Source organism: Oncorhynchus clarkii, chromosome 8 (genome assembly GCF_045791955.1).
Source record: "Oncorhynchus clarkii lewisi isolate Uvic-CL-2024 chromosome 8, UVic_Ocla_1.0, whole genome shotgun sequence".
Lineage (NCBI taxonomy): Eukaryota > Metazoa > Chordata > Actinopteri > Salmoniformes > Salmonidae > Oncorhynchus > Oncorhynchus clarkii.
Genome location: NC_092154.1, coordinates 16,182,716 through 16,202,556, shown reverse-complemented (window position 1 = coordinate 16,202,556; position 19,841 = coordinate 16,182,716). Strand labels below are relative to the sequence as shown.

General features: G+C 42.7%; 2 protein-coding genes across 3 annotated transcripts in view; both read left to right on the top strand.

The window, feature by feature from the left end:
- LOC139415014 (connector enhancer of kinase suppressor of ras 3-like) overlaps window positions 1–5,572 on the top strand; it is a 34,811-nt gene extending 29,239 nt beyond the window's left edge. Inside the window, exons 9-13 of one of the 2 annotated variants that reach the window (XM_071162749.1) lie at window positions 614–760; window positions 1,556–1,680; window positions 2,295–2,494; window positions 2,636–2,722; window positions 3,324–5,572. In XM_071162749.1, the coding sequence (XP_071018850.1) occupies window positions 614–760; window positions 1,556–1,680; window positions 2,295–2,494; window positions 2,636–2,722; window positions 3,324–3,649 (885 nt within the window). In that variant the 3' untranslated portion in view covers window positions 3,650–5,572. The remainder of the gene's footprint in view (window positions 1–613; window positions 761–1,555; window positions 1,681–2,294; window positions 2,495–2,635; window positions 2,723–3,323) is intronic. The other variant, XM_071162750.1, reaches the window with a different exon arrangement.
- Window positions 5,573–7,908: 2,336 nt separating this feature from the next.
- On the top strand, window positions 7,909–17,255 carry LOC139415015 (interaction protein for cytohesin exchange factors 1). Its single transcript, XM_071162751.1, has 9 exons — window positions 7,909–8,103; window positions 8,418–8,611; window positions 12,184–12,257; window positions 12,759–12,830; window positions 13,731–13,807; window positions 14,657–14,751; window positions 14,915–15,125; window positions 15,811–15,980; window positions 16,280–17,255. The coding sequence occupies exons 2-9, from the start codon at window positions 8,453–8,455 to the stop codon at window positions 16,484–16,486; spliced, it is 1,065 nt and encodes a 354-aa protein (XP_071018852.1). The 5' UTR covers window positions 7,909–8,103; window positions 8,418–8,452; the 3' UTR covers window positions 16,487–17,255.
- Window positions 17,256–19,841: the final 2,586 nt, after the last annotated feature.

Genomic DNA, 19,841 nt, shown 5'->3' with positions numbered 1-19,841 from the left:
ATGACGATAGATGTGATGACGATAGATCTGATGATGGGAGTGAGGATTATGGATGTGATGATGATGGATGTGATGATGATGGATGTGATGATGGGAGTGATGACGATAGATGTGATGACGATAGATCTGATGATGGGATTGATGATGATGGATGTGATGATGGGAGTGATGACGATAGATGTGATGACGATAGATGTGATAATGGGAGTGAGGATGATGGATGTGATGATGATGATGATGATGGATGTGATGATGGATGTAATGATGGGAGTGATGATGGGAATGATGATGATAGATGTGATGATGGGAGTAAGGATGATGGATGGGATGATGGGATGATGATGATGGATGTGATGATGGATGTGATGAAGGGTCTGCTGATGGGAGTGATGATGGATGTGATGATGTATGTGATGATGATGGATGTGATGATGATGGATGTGATGATGGGAGTGATGATGGGGGTGAAGATGGATGTGATGATGGATGTGATGAAAGGTCTGCTGATGGAAGTAGTGATGATGGGAGTGATGATGATGGATGAGATGATGAGGGTTGTGATGCTGGATGGGTCTGACGAGGTGTCCTATCTGTCTGTCTGTGGTGCCTCCAGGTGGGCTGGCAGCTGGACAACCTGGTGGGTAAGCTGAAGGCGGACCCAGCAGGCGTTACTCTGGTGGTGAAGAAGAGGCCCTCGGGTACCTTTAGCTTCACCCCGGCCCCCCTGAAAAACATGCGCTGGAGGCCCCTTCTGGTGCAGGTAGAGCCGTCACACACACACACACACACACACACACACACACACACACACAGCTTGATTGATTGATTGAAGAACAACCATAGAACAGGTGGTCCCAGCTCTCCTTAACCCTGTTGATATCATAGTGTTGAATCAATTCTGGATTTATTTTCATCTGTCATCATAGGTGTGACATTTTTGTGTTTGGTATCCCAGAGCTGTTTGTTTTTGGTGGGGTTTGACAAGATAGGACAAGTTCCTCAGTTATTCAGCCACCCGGGCTGTGTCTTTCAGTGGATGGGTTGTAACTAATAATTAATCCCTTCTTCCTATTTCTTCCTCAAAAAAAGAATAGCACAAAGTGCAACCATGTATTGATGTCAGACGTCTTTTGAAGGTGACTCATGTTCACAGATCATGGGTCTAGTGTGACTGAATAGGCTTTGTGTTTCAGAACCCGTTTAGGAAGTGTGTTTTAAATAGATTGCATAGTCCTTCAAATGTCAGTAGTGGGCTGAGTCAGTGTACCAAAGGGAAATTTGCTTAATTCTAAATAACGCCATGTAACGCATTAGTATTTTGGTGATTATTTTGCTGATCGTTATGGTGAAGTTGTCTAATTTTATCAGCTAAGCTACCTCAAGCCAATCATTTAACACAGATTTCTGTTATTTGACAACATTTGGAAATATCTGGGAATCTATTCCGCTACACCTGCAATAACATCAATAACATCTGCTAAACACATGTATGTGACCACTAAAAATGTATTTGATTTGATTATTATAACAAGTATTTTGTTGTTCTGTGTGTTAGAGCGCCCTGAGTATGCCTAAGATCCAGTCTCCAAAACATGCCAGTGAAGCCCGCATGAAAAAAGAAAAGCCAGCCATTCTGGACCTATTTATTCCTCCTCCCCCCACTGTACCCTATACCCCACGGTGAGTATCTGTCTGTCTGTCTGTCTGTCGGTCGGTTTGACTGTCTGTATCTCTGCCCTCCTCAGGCTTTAGGAATGGGATAACACCAACTCTTGTTTAGTCCATTAAGTCCCAAACATGTACTTATAACTTTAATTACTGTTTGGGAAGAAAAAAGTATTTGTACCCCTACAATGCTGGATACTCCTCTGTTAGCTGGATACTGCTCTGTTAGCTGGATACTGCTCTGTTAGCTGGATACTGCTCTGTTAGCTGGATACTGCTCTGTTAGCTGGATACTGCTCTGTTAGATGGATACTGTTCTGTTAGCTGGATACTGCTCTGTTAGCTGGATACTGCTCTGTTAGCTGGATACTGCTCTGTTAGCTGGATACTGATCTGTTAGCTGGATACTGCTCTGTTTGCTGGATACTGCTCTGTTAGCTGGATACTGTTCTGTTAGCTGGATACTGCTCTGTTAGCTGGATACTGCTCTGTTAGCTGGATACTGCTCTGTTAGCTGGATACTGATCTGTTAGCTGGATACTGCTCTGTTTGCTGGATACTGCTCTGTTAGCTGGATACTGCTCTGTTAGCTGACATTGATGTTGTTTCTTCTTTTCCTCTCATCACAGAGATGAGAAGCCTACAGCCAGTGTCAAACTGAGACCGAAGGGTTCACAGTCTCCAAACTCCTTCCTGGATGAGGGCAGACGGCGCTTCACCATTGCAGACTATGACAACAAGATCAGTGTCTGCCCCCCTCCTGAGCCCAACATCCAACCAGCCCAACCAGCCCCAGTAGCCCGCCTGAGACAACGGACATCCAGACGGGGTCAGTACCCTAACATACACACACGCACAAACAAACACACACACACACAGGGTCAGTGCACACACAATCACACTTTTACCCAGATTAATCACAGTAAAGATTGATAATCATTGAAAAGATTGATATTTGAACTCTTTACAGGTAAACCACGGCCCCTGTCCATGCCTGTAGACTCGTGTTTGGGCATGTCTGATTCATCCTCCAGACCCTGGCCCCAAGGGAGAAAAGGTACACCTGCTACATCTATAGCACTGGGTGCCATCTGCATCCCAAATGGCACCCTATATAGTGCACTACTTTTGATTGGGGCCCCGGTCAAAAGTAGTGGACAATATAAGGAATAGGGTGCCATTTGGGACGGAACCTGAGGCAAATCCACTGTTATCAGAAGGACCATTTCACAAGCTCATTTACACTGCAGAACAAACTGAGGCAGACTCGGATTGCATGCCTTAAATTCTTAAGTCATTGTTCATTAACTTTGGGGTAAGCCCCAGCATAACCAATGTTGACTTTGGCCGCAACTTCTTCTTAGACTCACTTATTCTTAAACAGCGATGGTTCGGCGGATGTTGTGAGACAAGTGTGTTCGTTTGTGTATGTCTATGAGCATATCATGTGTGTTCGATGAGTGTATATATACATGTACCAGTGTAAGTAGGCACAAAGGTTTTACTAGTCAGAGTACAGTCAGGAAAAACTCTAGTTTCTAGCTCTAGTTATGCATCTACAGTATATGCCAGCCCCATGCTGAGATTCCTGTCTTATATATGGTTCTTGCATGGTGATGTTCTTGGATGGACAATGAAGTCCTATTCTACTCTTGCAGGAGAGGACATCCTGCACAGATACCTGAGTAACGAGCGCATCGCCACCATCTCTGAGGAGGCCTCGTTCTTCCCCCTACCCTACAGACCCCTGGAGGGTCGATCTGGCCAGCTGGTCCGTGGCGTCGACCACATCCGGGGCTCCCAGTGCTTCATAAATGCTGACCTGCACAACAGCGCCACCATCCCCTACCAGGAGGCATCGTCGAAAAAGGTCCCGGCTACAATTATGACCCCAAGTGCTGCTGCTACTCCCAAACGCCCTCCGTCTGAACCCTCTTCGATCCTGGGGGGCTGGCTAGCCCGCCTCAGGCTGTTGAGTCATTGACGAGTGCCTCGACCTTGTGGACAGTGGAACGTGTGTCGCCCCCACTGCCTTTACCTTGCTATAATCTAACAGTGGTATGGTTTCTCCACTCAGTATTCTGACTAACACCTACCATACCTGGAACGTTCTGTTGGAACTTGGAACACTAAAACAGCTTTTGGAAGCTTCGCTTAATTTCAACGCCACATCGCCTAGGGGTAGACCATTTGGTTGGATCTCTCGCTTCATTTCAACGCCACATAGCCTAGGGGTAGACCATTTGGTTGGATCTCTCGCTTCATTTCAACTCCTTGGCGTGACAGACCTGGTTTAGATTCAATATGCTGACAGATTCAGAATGTTTCGTGGAGGAGTTTCTGTCTCTGCTCATTTTCCTAACCAAGAGAAGGACTATCATTCAGGTTTAGGGAACATTAGCCTTGCTTCTGTAGGTGAACTGTCCTATGTGTAAATTGTTAAGTTATTTAGTTTGTGTCTGTACAGATTTCTTGTACATACGTTTAAAATCATTTTAAGAAGTTGATTTGATTTTTGTACCGTTTTATTTTGTATTTCATTTCATGAGTTGATATATAGATATAATTAAAGCCTATCGTTTTATTTGAGATCATGTGCTTCTCTTCATAGTGTTTCATGTTACTATGTGATGGACATAACTGCCAGAGTTGGTCTTTCTTGAAGCTACCTTATGAAAACCCTTGATCCGGTGCTGTTACAAATAGTGTGTTTGTGAGTGTGTGAGTGTGTGAGTGTGTGAGAGTGAGTGAGTGCATATTTTTGTGAAGTTCAGGTAACATTTCAAAAAAGTGTAACTACTTTATCTCACTAACTGGTCTTCAATAAAACAGGTATGATTCAATGTGAAACTATAACATGATGTCATGACCAGGAAGACACTGAGACACAGTGCCTTAGCAACACTAACCATACATACTAAACATATGCAAGAGCTGTGAAGCTTGTATTAAAGGAGGAAATCAGTGTCTTCATTCCAATAATAGAATAGAAAAAAGCAGCAGTAAAAAATAACAATATAGACAGGGGGGTGCTTGTACAGAGTCAATGTGCGTGCGGTGGTACCGGTTAGTTGAGCTAGTATGTACATGTAGGTAGAGTTCATTAAAGTGACTATGCATAGATGACAACAGAGAGTGGCAGTGGTGTGGAGAGGGAAGGGGGGGGCAATGCAAATAGTCTGGGTAGCCATTTAATTAGATGTTCAGGAGTCTTATGGCTTCGGGGTAGAAGCTGTTTACAAGCCTCTTGGATCTAGACTTGTCGCTCTGGTACCACTTGATGTGTGGTAGCAGACTGAACAGTCTATGACTAGGGTGGTTGGAGTCTTTGACAATGTTTAAGGCCTTCCTCTGACACAGCCTGGTATAGAGCTCCTGGATGGCAGGAAGCTTGGCTCCAGTGATGTACTGGGCCATTCGCACTACCCTCTGTAGTGCCTCGCGGTCGGAGGCCGAGCAGTTGCCATACCAGCCAGTGATGCAACCATTCTGGATGTTCTCGATGGTGCAGCTGTAGAACCTTTTGAGGATCAGAGGAACCATGCCAAATCTTTTCAGTCTCCTGAGGGGGAATAGGTTTTGTCGTGCCCGCTTCACGACTGTCATGGTGTGCTTGGACCATGTTGGACCTTGTTGTCGATGTAGACCCCAAGGAACTTGAAGCTCTCAACCTGCTCCACTGCAGCCCCGTCGATGAGAATGGGGGCGTGCTCAGCCCTCTTTTACCTGTTGTCCACAATCATTTCCTTTGTCTTGATCACGTTGAGGGAGAGGTTGTTGTCCTGGCACCACACGGCCAGGTCTCGTTGTTGTCGCAACTCACAATACTTTTCAAGTGCTTTGCAATATGAATACCTCTGTGATAGTTTCAACATTTTCTAAACTATAATGAAAAGGTGCAATTTAACTTTTGGTTGCTTCTTTCTTGTTTGTTCTTTCTTATCTCAACAATAATTACTTAGAAATAATGATCTCAATGCCATTTGAAAACATAATTATAACATATTGCAGAACTTCAAAAAGTTTTTTAATGCAGACCGATCATGAGGCAGACTTTGACATAGCTTCCCATTAGGTACAGATGTCAATTCGACGTCTATTCCATGCTGGTTCAACGAAATGTCATTGAAATTACGTGGAAACAATGTTGATTCAACCAGTGTGTGCCCAGTTGGTTAAAGCTCTGTTACTGTTTGATCACAGAAAGGACTATAGCCTGCCCTACATGGCATTTCACAATCAGATTGGAATCTAGGATTTAGGCGTACTAACTCACTGGTACACACTACACAGGTCAAACAGGCAGCCCATGTCTGGAAAGAGGTTTAGTTGTGAATTGGAGAACAAATCCCAGATAAAGTATTTTATGAGAGTAATGCATAATATGATCATATGCCTAAAGATTAAGGCCCAGGTCCTCCATACTCAACTGGCGGAAAAATACGAATAATAAAAAGTAATACGAATAAATGTTTTATTTTATTAATGTTGGTACCATATAAACACACATTAGACATGGAAGAATGCATAGAATTGTAGGAAATTAGCTTAAAAACAACAAAAATATCTGCCCCATGCAAAATGTGTAGAATTGCGGTAAATTTGCTTTAAAACTGCAACATATTCTCTCCACCAACAAGAGGGGCATGGGTTGCGAAGTGGGGGTTTGTTACTACGCTGAAAAATTACATTATACATCCGGACTTTTGCCACCTAAGAAAATGTGTGCGACCGGACTTTCTCAAATAGTACTTGAGCACCCCTGGCCTAGGTGTTCTGAAGGAACTATCAAGTTGTTTTCAGCCTGCATTAATTTGTTGCCTAAAGTATGCAGACTTTAAGAACTACGGCGACTTTCAGTGGCGGATGACAGAACAGCATATATCAAGCATGTCACGGAGGAAACGGTTGTCACTAGTTACCACAGCCACAAAGTCAAACTCCCCCCATTTGTACAGTTTTTCGTTTAAAAAATGTATTTTAAACCTTAACCTTAAACCAACCACACTGCTAACCTTATGCATAACCTTAACCTTAAATTAAGACCAAAAAGCACATTTTTGTTTTCAAACTTTTTTTTGCTAAAGCCAATTTTGACTTTGTGGCTGTGGTCACTAGTGGAAACTGAGAAATGTTGAACCAAATAGAAAATTAAGAATAATGACCGGAAATCGTTCATCAGTAGCAAGGGCAGCAGCAGAAAACGCTTCTTGATGCTAAAATTGTGTATTTTCATGCAATTGATGTCTCTTCACAAAGAACACAATGCTTTCAAAGCATCTGTAGAGTAGCTTTTTTTAAAAATGTTTTACCTTTATTTAACTAGGCTAGTCAGTTAAGAACATTCTTATTTTCAATGACAGCCTAGGAACAGTGACATGCTTGATATATGCTGTTCTGTCATCTGCCACATTCAGGGGCAGAACGACAGATTTGTACCTTGTCAGCTCAGGGGTTTGAACTTGCAACCTTCCGGTTACAAGTCCACCACTCTAACCACTAGGCTACCCTGCCGTCTGATGGGTTGGATAATGCACTTTTTCAAAAGTTTAAAAGTTTGTTACAGGTTGAGGAGGCGTTGTGTAAAAGTTGTTTCTCGTCTGATCTAATTCATTCAGCCAATCATTACTCAGAAGTACCGACGTTCAAGTATCCGTGTTTAATTGAACCTTTTTTTATGCGTGGAATTGTTATCCTCGTCAGACACTTTCTAAATGATATCTAACACACTGCCTTCATATTAAATGACATGCTACTTGGAAATCTAGACTGCAAAAGGAAGGTTCATGATTGTGATTTTCTTATATGAGTAAAGGTATTTTCAATCTGTAGCCGAATACAAGTAGATAGTACACAGGGCGGTGTCTAAAATGTAGGAATAGTGTTTGTCCAACCTGCCGCGATGAATTTGAAGGTGAAACGTGCCCTCCTGCAGTACTAACCCCAAATAACATTTGCAGTCAGCTCCTCTCACTTCCATTTGTGCCTACTAGTGGGCTAATGTCTTCATTTGATCTCTTGCATGTAGTTTGATCAAACCACTAAAACATATTTGGGTTGATAAATGCTTAACATGTATATCATTTTGTAAACCCATGTCACTACATTTTGGAGAGCAAGACCAACATGCTATTGCCATGTGAAACAGGATGCTGTTTTATCTGTGACTCTAGTGGTTGGTGGTGACAGCAGCAGGAGGGGTGTTTGTAACTGTTGGACTGTACAAAGCCCTACATGTAGGCTATACTTGGTTGGGCAACGTTAAGGAAGGGTATGCTCTTCATGTACATCCTCTTGTCATTCTGAGAGTCTGTATGAGCTGTTGTGCCTGATGGCTCCAGCATGCTGGTGACATGCTGCTGTAATAGGATATCTCTTCTCTCTGGATCAAACTCACCTGGTGCCTGCCGTACAGTACCTTCAGGACAGTGTTTGGAGGTAAGATAGCTAGACGTTCTAGAAAGGGTAGGATCAACACCTCTCAACCTAGTAGATTACATTACAATGTACAGATTCCATTATTTAACATGGGCTTTTCCTAGTTTGCCAAATGTGGAATACAAAGGGCTACTTAATGGTAAAGTGTTGAAGAAAACAATACTTGCCTGCCTCACTGCCTCAACCAAAGGTCTAGATGACCTGCTCACAAGGTTGCAAGTAACAAAGAGTAATATACTCTAAGGACGTAGTCGTCCTGTCTGCCTGCCTGTACTGTAGCTAATGTTGCAGTGCCTGACTCTGTCTGTCTGTAGGTCCCATAGGTTGGCTTACCATAGGTGATTCTGTGATGAGCCGTCGCAAGGTGTCTTTGAAGGAGCTGGGTCAGGTGGACTACCAGGGCTGGCTCTACAAGAAGAAGGAGAGCAAGGGCTTCCTGGGAACAAAATGGAAGAAGTACTGGTTTGTTCTGAAAAAGATCTCCATGTACTGGTACACTGGTCAAACGGTAAGTCCTAGTGTTGTGTTATCCCGTTGTGCTAATCTAATCTCTGTTGTTTTTAGGATGTTGAGTTGTGCTAATCTAAGCTGTCGATCTGTGTTGTGTTAGATTAGATTAGCACAACTGTCCCGGAGTTGTGCTAATCTAATCCAACATGTCGTTTTGCTAATCTGTTGTTGGGTTGTTGTGTTCTAATATGTGTTATGTTGTGTTGGGACTGGAAACATTTTATTAGCTAAATCTAAAAAATGCTTTAGTTTAGGGCAGGAATGGGGAACTGGAGGCGGCCCCAATTTTGTAGGCCTACGGACCAATTTAAAAATAAATTTAAAATAACTTACAGTTCAGTTAGAATAATAGAATACACAAGGTGCTATTTAGACATTTAGTTGTGCGTCAGCAGTCACTCAATTACCCCAGGTCAGCTAAATAATTTTAGATTGTTAAATAAGTGTAGGGTCCAGCTATCTAAACTTGTAGTAAGCATGGTCAAATTACCGACCGGGGTGGGGCCCATTGATCATCAGTTATCATATTGAAAACTGCAAAACTTTGCCTCCACCGTATGGCAAAATATGTAGAATTGCAGCAAATTTGCTTTAAAACAGCAACATTTTCTCTACACCCAATGGCAATGTGAGGAATTGCAGATAATGAACTCTAAAACTTTGCTGTAATGAGGGGGGCTGCTTTGCTCGCAAGGTACGGAGGCCCCTCATGATGAGTTCCATTTTTTTGTCCCAGCCCCATCAAAGTTGCCCATCTCTGGTTTAGGGTATACAAAAATGTATGCTCATATTCAATCAAATGTATTTATAAAGCCCTTTTTACATCGGCCGATGTCTCAAAGTGCTGTACAGAAACCCAGCCTAAAACCCCAAACCGCAAGCAATGCAGATGTAGAAGCACGGTGGCTAGGAAAAACTCTCTAAAATGGCAGGAACCTAGGAACAAACCTAGAGAGGAACCAGGCTCTGATGGGTGGCCAGTCCTCTTCTGGCTGTGCCGGGTGGAGATTATAACAGTACATAGCCAAGATGTTCAAGCGTTCATAGATGACCAGCAGGGTCAAATAATAATAATCACAGTGGTTGTAGAGGGTGCAACAGGTCAGCACCTAAGGAGTAAATGTCAGTTGGCTTTTCATAGCCGAGTATTCAGAGGTCGAGAAAACAGGTGCGGTAGAGAGAGAGAGAGTCGATCATATGACCTACTGAAGAGATGAGTCTTCAATAAAGATTTAAAGTTCAAGACCGAGCCTGCGTCTCTCACAGACAGACAGACCATTCCAAAACAAATGGAGCCCTATAGCAGAAAGCCCTGCCTCCAGCTGTTTGCTTAGAAATTCTAGGGACAATAAGGAGTCCTGTGTATTGTGACCGTAGCGTACGTGTTGGTACAGTTGATGCCGTAAGTTTACATACACCTGAGCCAAGTTAATTTAAACTCAGTTTTTCACAATTCCTGACATGTAATCCTAGTAAAAATGCCTTGTCTTAGGTCAGTTAGGATTACCATTTCATTTTAATGTGAAATGTCAGAATAATAGTAGAGAATAGGATTTATTTCAGCTTTTATTTCTTTCATCTCATTCCCAGTGGGTCAGAAGTTTACATACACAATTAGTATTTGGTAGCATTGCCTTTAAATTGTTTATCCTGAGTCAAATGTTTCGGGTAGCCTTCCACAAGCTTCCCAGAATAAGTTGGGTGAATTTTGGCCCATTCCTCCTGACAGAGCTAGCGTAACTGAGTCAGGTTTGTAGGCCTCCTTGCTCGCACACGCTTTTTCAGTTCTGCCCACACATTTTCTATAGGTTTGAGGTCAGGGCTTTGTGATGGCCACTCCAATACCTTGACTTTGTTGTCCTTAAACCATTTTGCCACAACTTTGGAAGTATGCTTGGGGTCATTGTCCATTTTGGAAGGCCATTTGCGACCAAGCTTTAACTTCCTGACTGATGTCTTGAGATGTTGCTTCAATATATCCACATAATTTTCCTACCTCATGATGCCATCTATTTTGTGTAGTGCACCAGTCCCTCCTGCAGCAAAGAACCCCCACAACATGATGCTGCCACCCCCCACAGTTGGGATGGTGTTCTTCGGCTTGCAAGCATCCCCCTATTTCCTCCAAACATAACGATGGTCATTATGGCCAAACAGTTCTATTTTTGTTTCATCAGATCAGAGGACATTTGTCCAAAAAGTACGTTCTTTGTCCCAATGTGCAGTTGCAAACCGTAGTCTGGCTTTTTTATGGCAGTTTTGGAGCAGTGGCTTCTTCCTGGCTGAGCGGCCTTTCAGGTTAAGTCGATATAGGACTCGTTTTACTGTGGATATAGATACTTTTGTACCTGTTTCCTTCAGCATCTTCACAGGGTCCTTTGCTGCTGTTCTGGGATTGATTTGCACTTTTCGTACCAAAGTACTTTCATCTCTAGGAGACAGAACGCGTCTCCTTCCTGAGCGGTGTGACGGTTGCTTGGTCCCATGATGTTTATACTTGTGTACTATTGTTTGTACAGATGAACGTGGTACCTTCAGGTGTTTGGAAATTGCTCCCAAGGATGAACCATTTTTTCTGGGGTCTTGGCTGATTTCTTTTGATTTTCCCATGATGTCAAGCAAAGAGGCACTGAGTTTGAAGGTAGGCCTTGAAATACATCCACAGGTTCAGCTCCAATTGAGTCAAATTATGTAAATTAGCCTCTCAGAAGCTTCTAAAGCCATGACATCATTTTCAGGAATTTTCCAATCTGTTTAAAGGCAGTCAATTTAGTGTATGTAAACTTCTGACCCACTGGAATTGAGATACAGTGAATTAAAAGTGAAATCAGGCCTCCCGGGTGGCGCAGTGGTTAAGGGTGTTGTACTGCAGCGCCAGCTGTGCCATCAGAGTCCCTGGGTTCGCGCCCAGACTCTGTCGTAACCGGCCGCGACCGGGAGGTCCGTGGGGCGACGCACAATTGGCCTAGCGTCGTCCGGGTTAGGGAGGGCTTGGTCGGTAGGGATCTCCTTGTCTCATCGCGCACCAGCGACTCCTGTGGCGGGCCGGGCACAGTGCGCGCTAGCCAAGGTTGCCAGGTGCACGGTGTAGCCTCCGACACATTGGTGCGGCTGGCTTCCGGGTTGGATGAGCGCTGTGTTAAGAAGCAGTATGGCTGGTTGGGTTGTGTATCGGAGGACGCATGACATTCAGCCTTCGTCTCTCCCGAGCCCGTACGGGAGTTGTAGCAATGAGACAAGATAGTAGCTACTACAACAATTGGATACCATGAAATTGGGGAGAAAAAAGGGGTAAAATTCAAAAAAAAAAAAAAAATTATAAGTGAAATCATGCACAAAGTAGATGTCCTAACCGACTTGCCAAAACTATAGTTTGTTAACAAGAAAATTGTGGAGTGGTTGAAAAATGAGTTTTAATGACATATTTGACTTCAACTGTAAATATTAAAACAGTCTCTCGGACAATGTTCCTCTAACCAACCATATTTATTAACTATCGTCTTGTCACATGATCGTAATCAATTATGTATGTTATTGTTGTTTCTCTCTCTGTCACCTCTTGGTGTGTAGGCTGAGAAAGCAGAAGGATACATCCACCTTACAAACTTCACTGTCGACCAAGCAACAGAGTGCAAGAAAAAGCAGTAAGGTTTTTCTAATTCAAAGTTTCCGTTTGGCCTGTTGGAAACCCGAGTAGTGTGGGCTACACACCACACGGTCACAGGAAATTGCTGAGCTTTTGCAAGTCGAGCTCAAATGTAGTCTTTGTACAGTAACTCTTCCTTGCTGTCCATTGACGGTATATTTCACGCTGTGTTCTGTATTATCACATGTAGCCTTCTTTCGTCTGTGTAAGTCATCAACCCTAAACCATGTTTATTTGTTCTTTACGGTATGAATGCATGCATAAGATAACTGCCCGTCTGCTGTTGACCCCATTTTGTGGTTTCACTTTAGCTTCCTTCCAAAAATAACTCTCTCTCTCAACACACAGAGCAGTGTTCCGTTCTCTCCTTTAGTGTCCTATCCTGTCGTAGTAATAATAAGAATTGTATTTCTAGATCATTTTTCACGTTTACACTCAAAACACTTAATGTAGTATTTGTTGATCTGACGGCTATGTTGTTTTGCCTGATCTCATCCAGTGCTATGAAGGCCAGCCATCCACAGGTTGTGACACTCTACTTTGCCGCCGAGAGTCTGAGAGAGATGAACAAGTGAGTATGTAAAAGAGGAGGGCAATGGAGGCAGGCCAGGAGATTGTAGCCTATTTGTGCCAATTTTTTTATAACTAAACCAAGACAGACCACAGCCTGTCGTTTCCAATGGGAGCAGATGAGTTATAGTGGGCAGAACAAGCAAGGAGGTTTGCAGAGCCAAGCACGAGCTTGCGAGATCCTATTGGTCGGTTCTAGCATCTGCATATTTACGTTAGGGAACGCCTACTCTGTGAAATGCAGTGTGCAATAACTCAATTCGACTTTGCACTCCTTCTAAACAATGTGATTTAAAAAAAAAAACTTTGGCAAAGGCTAAGGTCTACAAAACTTAGTCCACTCTGTTCATAACATATGTTAATTTGGGGACATAAAACTGTATTGAGATCAAATGTTTAATGATGACAACATTCGCAAAATGTAGGCCAAAATCTATCTAATTTTATATTCTCCCACTGCCCACCAGTGGGCTTCCTCTCACTACCATATTTGGTAGTGAGTGGAAACGCCAAGCAGATGCTTCATATTTATACATCCAGTGAAATATCTGGCTCGTTGTTCTATCTGTGTTTGTGTAACGCTGATGTCAAAAGGAACACTTACTGGTAGCGGATGTGGGCTGACACTTTGAAAATATAGCCTATTTATGTGAACGACTTTTTGTGTACTGTTTAAATGTTGTAAAAGTTTAATCTTATTGTATATTATCTCAGCTTCATTTGGTCTCATGGGGCCATATTAAAATGCCATTACAGTTACCCATCCTGAAGCTATTTCAGGAAGCTACAAGCTATTTGAGGAAGCATGTGCAAAGAGGACATTTGCCTCCTAAGTACATAAAACATTGGCCGTCCTGGTCAGGTATTCGTGTTTTTCAGTCATGGCTTCTCAATGTTACAGGTGGCTGTCTAAACTGTCAGCAGCAGCAGCGGCAGCGGCTGCTACACTGGACGAGTCGTCAGAGAGGAACACTGGGGGTAATGGACTCAAGACATTACATGGATCTTTTTTTATTAAATTGTTTTGTTTGTTTTCTTGATGAGGAAAGCCAGAAATAAGCTAGGCGAACGATAGAGGGGAACACCATTGATGTAGTGGAGGGTATACCCACTTATGTTTCAGTACGCATTGCGTGTACACATTTCTTAATCTCCACTGATGCGCATCAAAGTAGTGTAGTGGAAGTATAAATCATGTCAATTAATAGGGCTGATGGAACAGATAGACTGTTTAGCTTAAAATGTTGATAAACTATTCCTTCACATTTTGGGCGCAGCAATGTACACACGGAGCTAGGCCAACGCGTGAAAGTTCCCGAAATGCAATTGCGGGAAAACGCCCTTCTAAAATGCAAAGCGAGCGGTTTAATGGACAGAAATCGAAATATCCCTTGGAAATGTAGGTTAAGGGCGGGATTTAAAGATCCAACAACTTTCATGAGTTGCTACTGTGACTAGGATAATGCTTTTGGCTGATAGACAATAAAATAAAGTTGGAAGAACCAATACAACAGGAGAATGAATATGAGTAAGTCTTTAGAAAAAATGATTGCCTCCACGTTTCTGTGGTCGGATTTTGGTTATAGGCTACTTTGAAACAAGGGAAGAAGACATAATATGAAGTAAAACGTCCAGGTGTCAAACAATTAAGGAACAGGAACAATATCGTGATGGTAATGATAGACCAAACTGTCTTCTGGTAGATGGAAAGGCTTTCCCAAAAAGCTCTATTAAATGGCAACTAGCTACAAAGTAACCTATGTCTACCTGTCAGAGGGATATCATGATTATTTGCATCAATCCATTGGCGTGCGTGCGTTTGTCTAGAGTGCTACAGTGAGGAGAGTGACCAAGAGGAGGTTGAGTCACTGGAGACATCTGACGCTTTCAACTCTGAGCAGCTGACCATAGACTCTGTTAATGTGAGTGCTCTGTCCCATTATACTGCTTTGTATGTATGAAGATTGTTCAGCATTGATGCTACTTTGTGCTAGTGTTTAGACTCTGTGTCTGTTGCTGTAGATAAGACAATAAGCCTCATGTTAACCCAGTGTGAATGTTGTTCTCTGTTCTCTCTCTATCCAGGGAGATGTCCCCCCATCTTGCTCCACCTCGTCCCCATGTCACTCCACTGACCCCATGTCTGCCCCTGACAGCATTGAGACTTCAGAGAGCACGGAGTCCTGGCTGGATGTCCCTTCTCCAGAGAGGGCAGTGGGACAGGGCGCTCCCCTCCACCCCTTCAGACTGGAAGAGGAGGATGGACCGGGGGCTGAGGCCCAGGGAGGAAAGGAGGGTAAACTGTTAGCTTCTCTGTATCGACACTACATCATCTCACTATCCTGGATTGAAATCACATCATCTCACTATCCTGGATTGAAATCACATCATCTCACTATCCTGGATTGACACCACATCATCTCACTATCCTGGATTGAAATCACATCAACTCACTATCCTGGATGGAAATCACATCATCTCACTATCCTGGATTGACACCACATCATCTCGTTATCATGGATTGACACCACATCATCTCGTTATCCTGGATTGACACCACATCATCTCGTTATCCTGGATTGACACCACATCTCATTATCCTGGATTGACACAACATCTCATTATCCTGGATTGACACCACATCATCTCATTATCCTGGATTGACACCACATCATCTCATTATCCTGGATTGACACCACATCATCTCATTATCCTGGATTGACACCACATCATCTCATTATCCTGGATTGACACCACATCATCTCATTATCCTGGATTGACACCACATCATCTCATTATCCTGGATTGACACCACATCATCTCATTATCCTGGATTGACACAAAAGATGGCATAGTAGCCTAGTTAACACCCACACCTCTATACTGCCTGTTTGTTCTTATGAAATTATTTTGAATGATAACATGTAAATGATGGCATATTTGTATGCCAAATCTTGATGTATTATTATGATGATTTTTAGAGGGCACATCTGATGAAATGGAGGCACTGTACATCCATCTGAAGCATGCCAGACTATCTCCATCTGGAGAACTGAAGAGGGACTTCAGAGCGTCATTCATTCAACGCTGCAAAAATGACCGAGTCAATGAGAAGCTGCATCTGGTTAGGACCCTCAACAGCACTTTAAAGGTGAGTCACTTCATTCTGGGTCGATTACTAGAACAGGGTCATGTTCAGTAGGGCACGCCATTATTTATTTTTCAAACAAAGTGTAAATAAACATTTCTGCTGGACTAGTTTCAGGTAGTAGCTCCCCATAACCCCGATCTCTCATAGTTTGTCAATCAAACCCATGAACATGGAAGTTTTTAGTTTGCTGATATTCCCTGGCTACAATACCCTTAGATGCACCTACATTATTTCCTGTTGAAATGTGAACAGCTCTACATGTCTTTTCAACACCTTAGTCTGATTTCAATATTCAATAGGCAAAAGAAGCCGACCTGTTGGCTATAGATCACGTGCTGGCAGATCCCCTTCTTACTGCACAGAGGTATCGTCAATGGAGGGTTGGGAACGTGGCGCTACTGCAGGAGATCACTCATCTCAAAATGGGCCCACCAGGTGGCAGCAGAGAGCAGCCTTTCCCCCTCGAAGCTCCACGGACCCACTGCATCGCTGAAACCAGTGTGTGACCAACACAGAACAATGACAGGCATAGAGGCATCGGATACGATTCTCCACGGCCCCTATTTATAAAGCGGCTCAGTTTAGGAGTGTTGATCTAAGATCAGCCCCCACCCCTTAAGGCGAAACTGATTTTACATCAGCATTACTCTGAGATACTTTATGAGTAGGAGCCCAGGCATGCCCATAAACAAAAAAACAACAGCATTGTATTCCTTATTTTATCGAGAATATTCCTGAAAAAGTGCCGTGGATATTCCTATGCTTTCTTGTATGAATGGTTATCCATGTTTCTTACAGTCTTTTAAACCCATTTTATTTTATGACGTGTGCAGTATAGTGCCACTTAGGGATGTTGGGAATAAGATGCTCCCTCTTTTAAAGGGAAACGTAATTATAATGGGTTTGCTAAATCACAGGGTCATGTATCCTATCACTGGGTACGGATTGGGTGTTAATACTATTTTTCTAGTCACCATTGTTTGTAACACTGATATTAGGGAAGTTTGTTCTAGGTACACACCTTGTTCAATTAGTTTCACATCACTGAGTCTGGCCTAAGTAGAGTTTGTCTAAATAACTTTTTCTATCATAAGTAAATCAGCATTGACTAAATTATGTTTTTATTTGTTTTTAATATTTTAATATTTTATCATTCAAACTTTGTAAATATTTTGTACATTGTGTATGGTTTTGTGGAACGAACTTGTACTGTTTACATGTTGTATGAATTTAACATGCATATGCTAAACAAATAAAGTCAGAGCTTTTTGCTAAGTTAAAGCCTAATGTCGTATTGACTTATTATCCGTAGGCCACATGGCTCCAAATAGGATACTGAGTGGCCTACCACTGAATCTGCTGGTATTGAACATAGGTGTTAGGTATCGCATTGAACCTGCTGGTATTGAACATGGGTGTTAGGTATCGCATTGAACCTGCTGGTATTGAACATGGGTGTTAGGTATCGCATTGAACCTGCTGGTATTGAACATGGGTGTTAGGTATCGCATTGAACCTGCTGGTATTGAACATGGGTGTTAGGTATCACATTGAACCTGCTGGTATTGAACATGGGTGTTAGGTATCACATTGAGCCTGCTGGTATTTCTGTACGGCAGCCTTCACACGCTGAGATTAGTAGTAAAGCACAACATTGCAGTGGCAATGAAAAGGTCAAAGTATTGTAAAGAAACTGCATATGATTGCAGAAATACTCGGCAAAAAGTTATGTGAATGAAGTTGATGGAAAGTAGCCTGGAAGATACAGATGATATCTTGGCCATCTGTTGCAGGACCTTTTGTGTAAAGCACAAAGACGGATTCTTGGCTGGCTGCCCTCCTGTCAACCTCACTGCTGACACCAGCAGTGAGGGGAGGGGGGGGGGGTTATTCACTGTCTCTCCACTAGATGTCACTGTTAGCCAGATGGATGGAGAGCCTGTCTTTGACTGCTTCTTTCTCAGATGGTGCATTATTCCCAACAAAGTGCACTACTTTTGCCCAGAGCCCTATAGGGCCCTAAATAGGGTACCATTGCAGACAGCATTGCCTTGCTGTAGGCCTCAGGGTAGGTAGGGGGAACTCGTCTTGCAGCGTAACTAAGGTTACCCAAACTTTAAATGTGTTTCCCAGTCAAACACCTATGTTTTCCATGGATGCTATCCTATATGAGCCCCCTGGGGGCTAACACAGTACATATTTAACTGGGGTCATACTGAAGGAGAGAGAAGACTGCAGTAGAGGCTATAGGAGGACCACCTAGTATACACAGCACTGTGTTATTAGGATGTTTAATGAAAAGGCTCTTTTCAAACTGACTATGTACTCTAAATTGGAGTGGTTACATGTGTGTGGTCTTGGGAATGTCAGTGTGTATGAGCTAGAGCTGTTAAATGAGCAGTCACATTCCTAACACCTGATGACACAAGTTATCTAAATGTAGAAGACGGAGTATGAGACGTCAAGAGGCAAAATGTCAAATAAACTATTAGAATTTCAGAGTGCAGGTGTTTTACAACAAGCGGGTCAGAAAATAAAACAGACTCTTTGTGTAGACACAAAGCAAGCTATGGTTGGGGCCAGAGGTATGGAATTAAGGCTTATCTCGACCTACTCATATCCAGCTATGGCTCAGCTGCTTACAAACAGTAAAATGGTCTCAACATGATTTAATCATGAGAGGATCTGGATGCAGGGCTGCCTGCTTCCCCGCAAAATCAGCATGAACAGACTTTTTATCAATTAACAGAAGATCCCTGGGTTATATGCATATCTATTAGTCTCTGAAGTTATCCACTCAAGTGTACAGAGAGCAATGTTAACAGCAACTTTGTTGTCCCATTCATTAAAAATTACCTGAACTGCTCACACACACACACACACACACACTGGTGATGGGGTACACATCATACACTGACTTATTAGTGTAATATGAATTAATGACTTGTGGTTTACCAATCCACACAGAAATTATTTTATATGATGCTGACTAAATCAGGGGCTAATATTGCCTTTCCTAGAGTTCTATAATGTCAATATTATTGTTCTCTTTCGAAAGAGTATCAAAACCACCTTGAACAATAAATGTTATGAAAATGAAGTTCTACATTGAGTGAGAGATATATGGCCTTGAGTAATCTGCAAAGATGATGTTGGGGAAACATCAGCTATTTCTACTCTGACATTCCGTAAGAATGTCCGAGGCCAACATGAAGCTGATTCAAGAAGGGCTATTTCTCGGTAGGTTCTGTTTATGTGCATATTTAGCCAACTGATTTGTTCTACAGTGCCTTCGGAAAGTATTAAGACCCCTTGACTTTTTCCACATTTTGTTACATTAAAGCCTTATTCTAAACTGGATTACATGAATACAAAACCTCAGCAATCTACACACAATACCCCATGATGACAAAGTGAAAACGGGTTTTTAGACAATTTTACAAATGTATTAAAAAAAACAAATTCAATTGATTGGATATGATTTGGAAACGAACACACCTGTCTATAGGTCGAAGGAATTGTACGTAGAGCTCCGAGACAGGATTGTGCCAAGATCTGGGGAAGGGTACCAAGAAATGTCTGCAGCATTGAAGGTCCCCAAGAACACAGTGGCCTCCATCATTCTTAAATGGAAAAAATCTGGAACCACCAAGACTCTTCCTAGAGTTGGCCAAACTGAGAAATCGGGAGAGAAGAGCCTTGGTCAGGGAGGTGACCAAGAACCCGATGGTCACTCTGACAGAGCTCTAGTTCCTCTGTGGAGATGGGAGAACCTTCCAGAAGGACAACCATCTCTGCAGCACTCCACCAATCAGGCCTTTTATGGTAGAGTGGCCAGATGGAAGCCACTCCTCAGAAAAA

Coding starts and splice junctions, on each gene's coding strand:
- LOC139415015 (XM_071162751.1), top strand. CDS start 8,453: ATGAGCCGTCGCAAGGTGTCTTTGAAGGAGCTGGGTCAGGTGGACTAC. Junction 8,612..12,183: donor ACTGGTACACTGGTCAAACG/GTAAGTCCTAGT, acceptor CTTGGTGTGTAG/GCTGAGAAAGCAGAAGGATA. Junction 15,126..15,810: donor GGCCCAGGGAGGAAAGGAGG/GTAAACTGTTAG, acceptor GATGATTTTTAG/AGGGCACATCTGATGAAATG.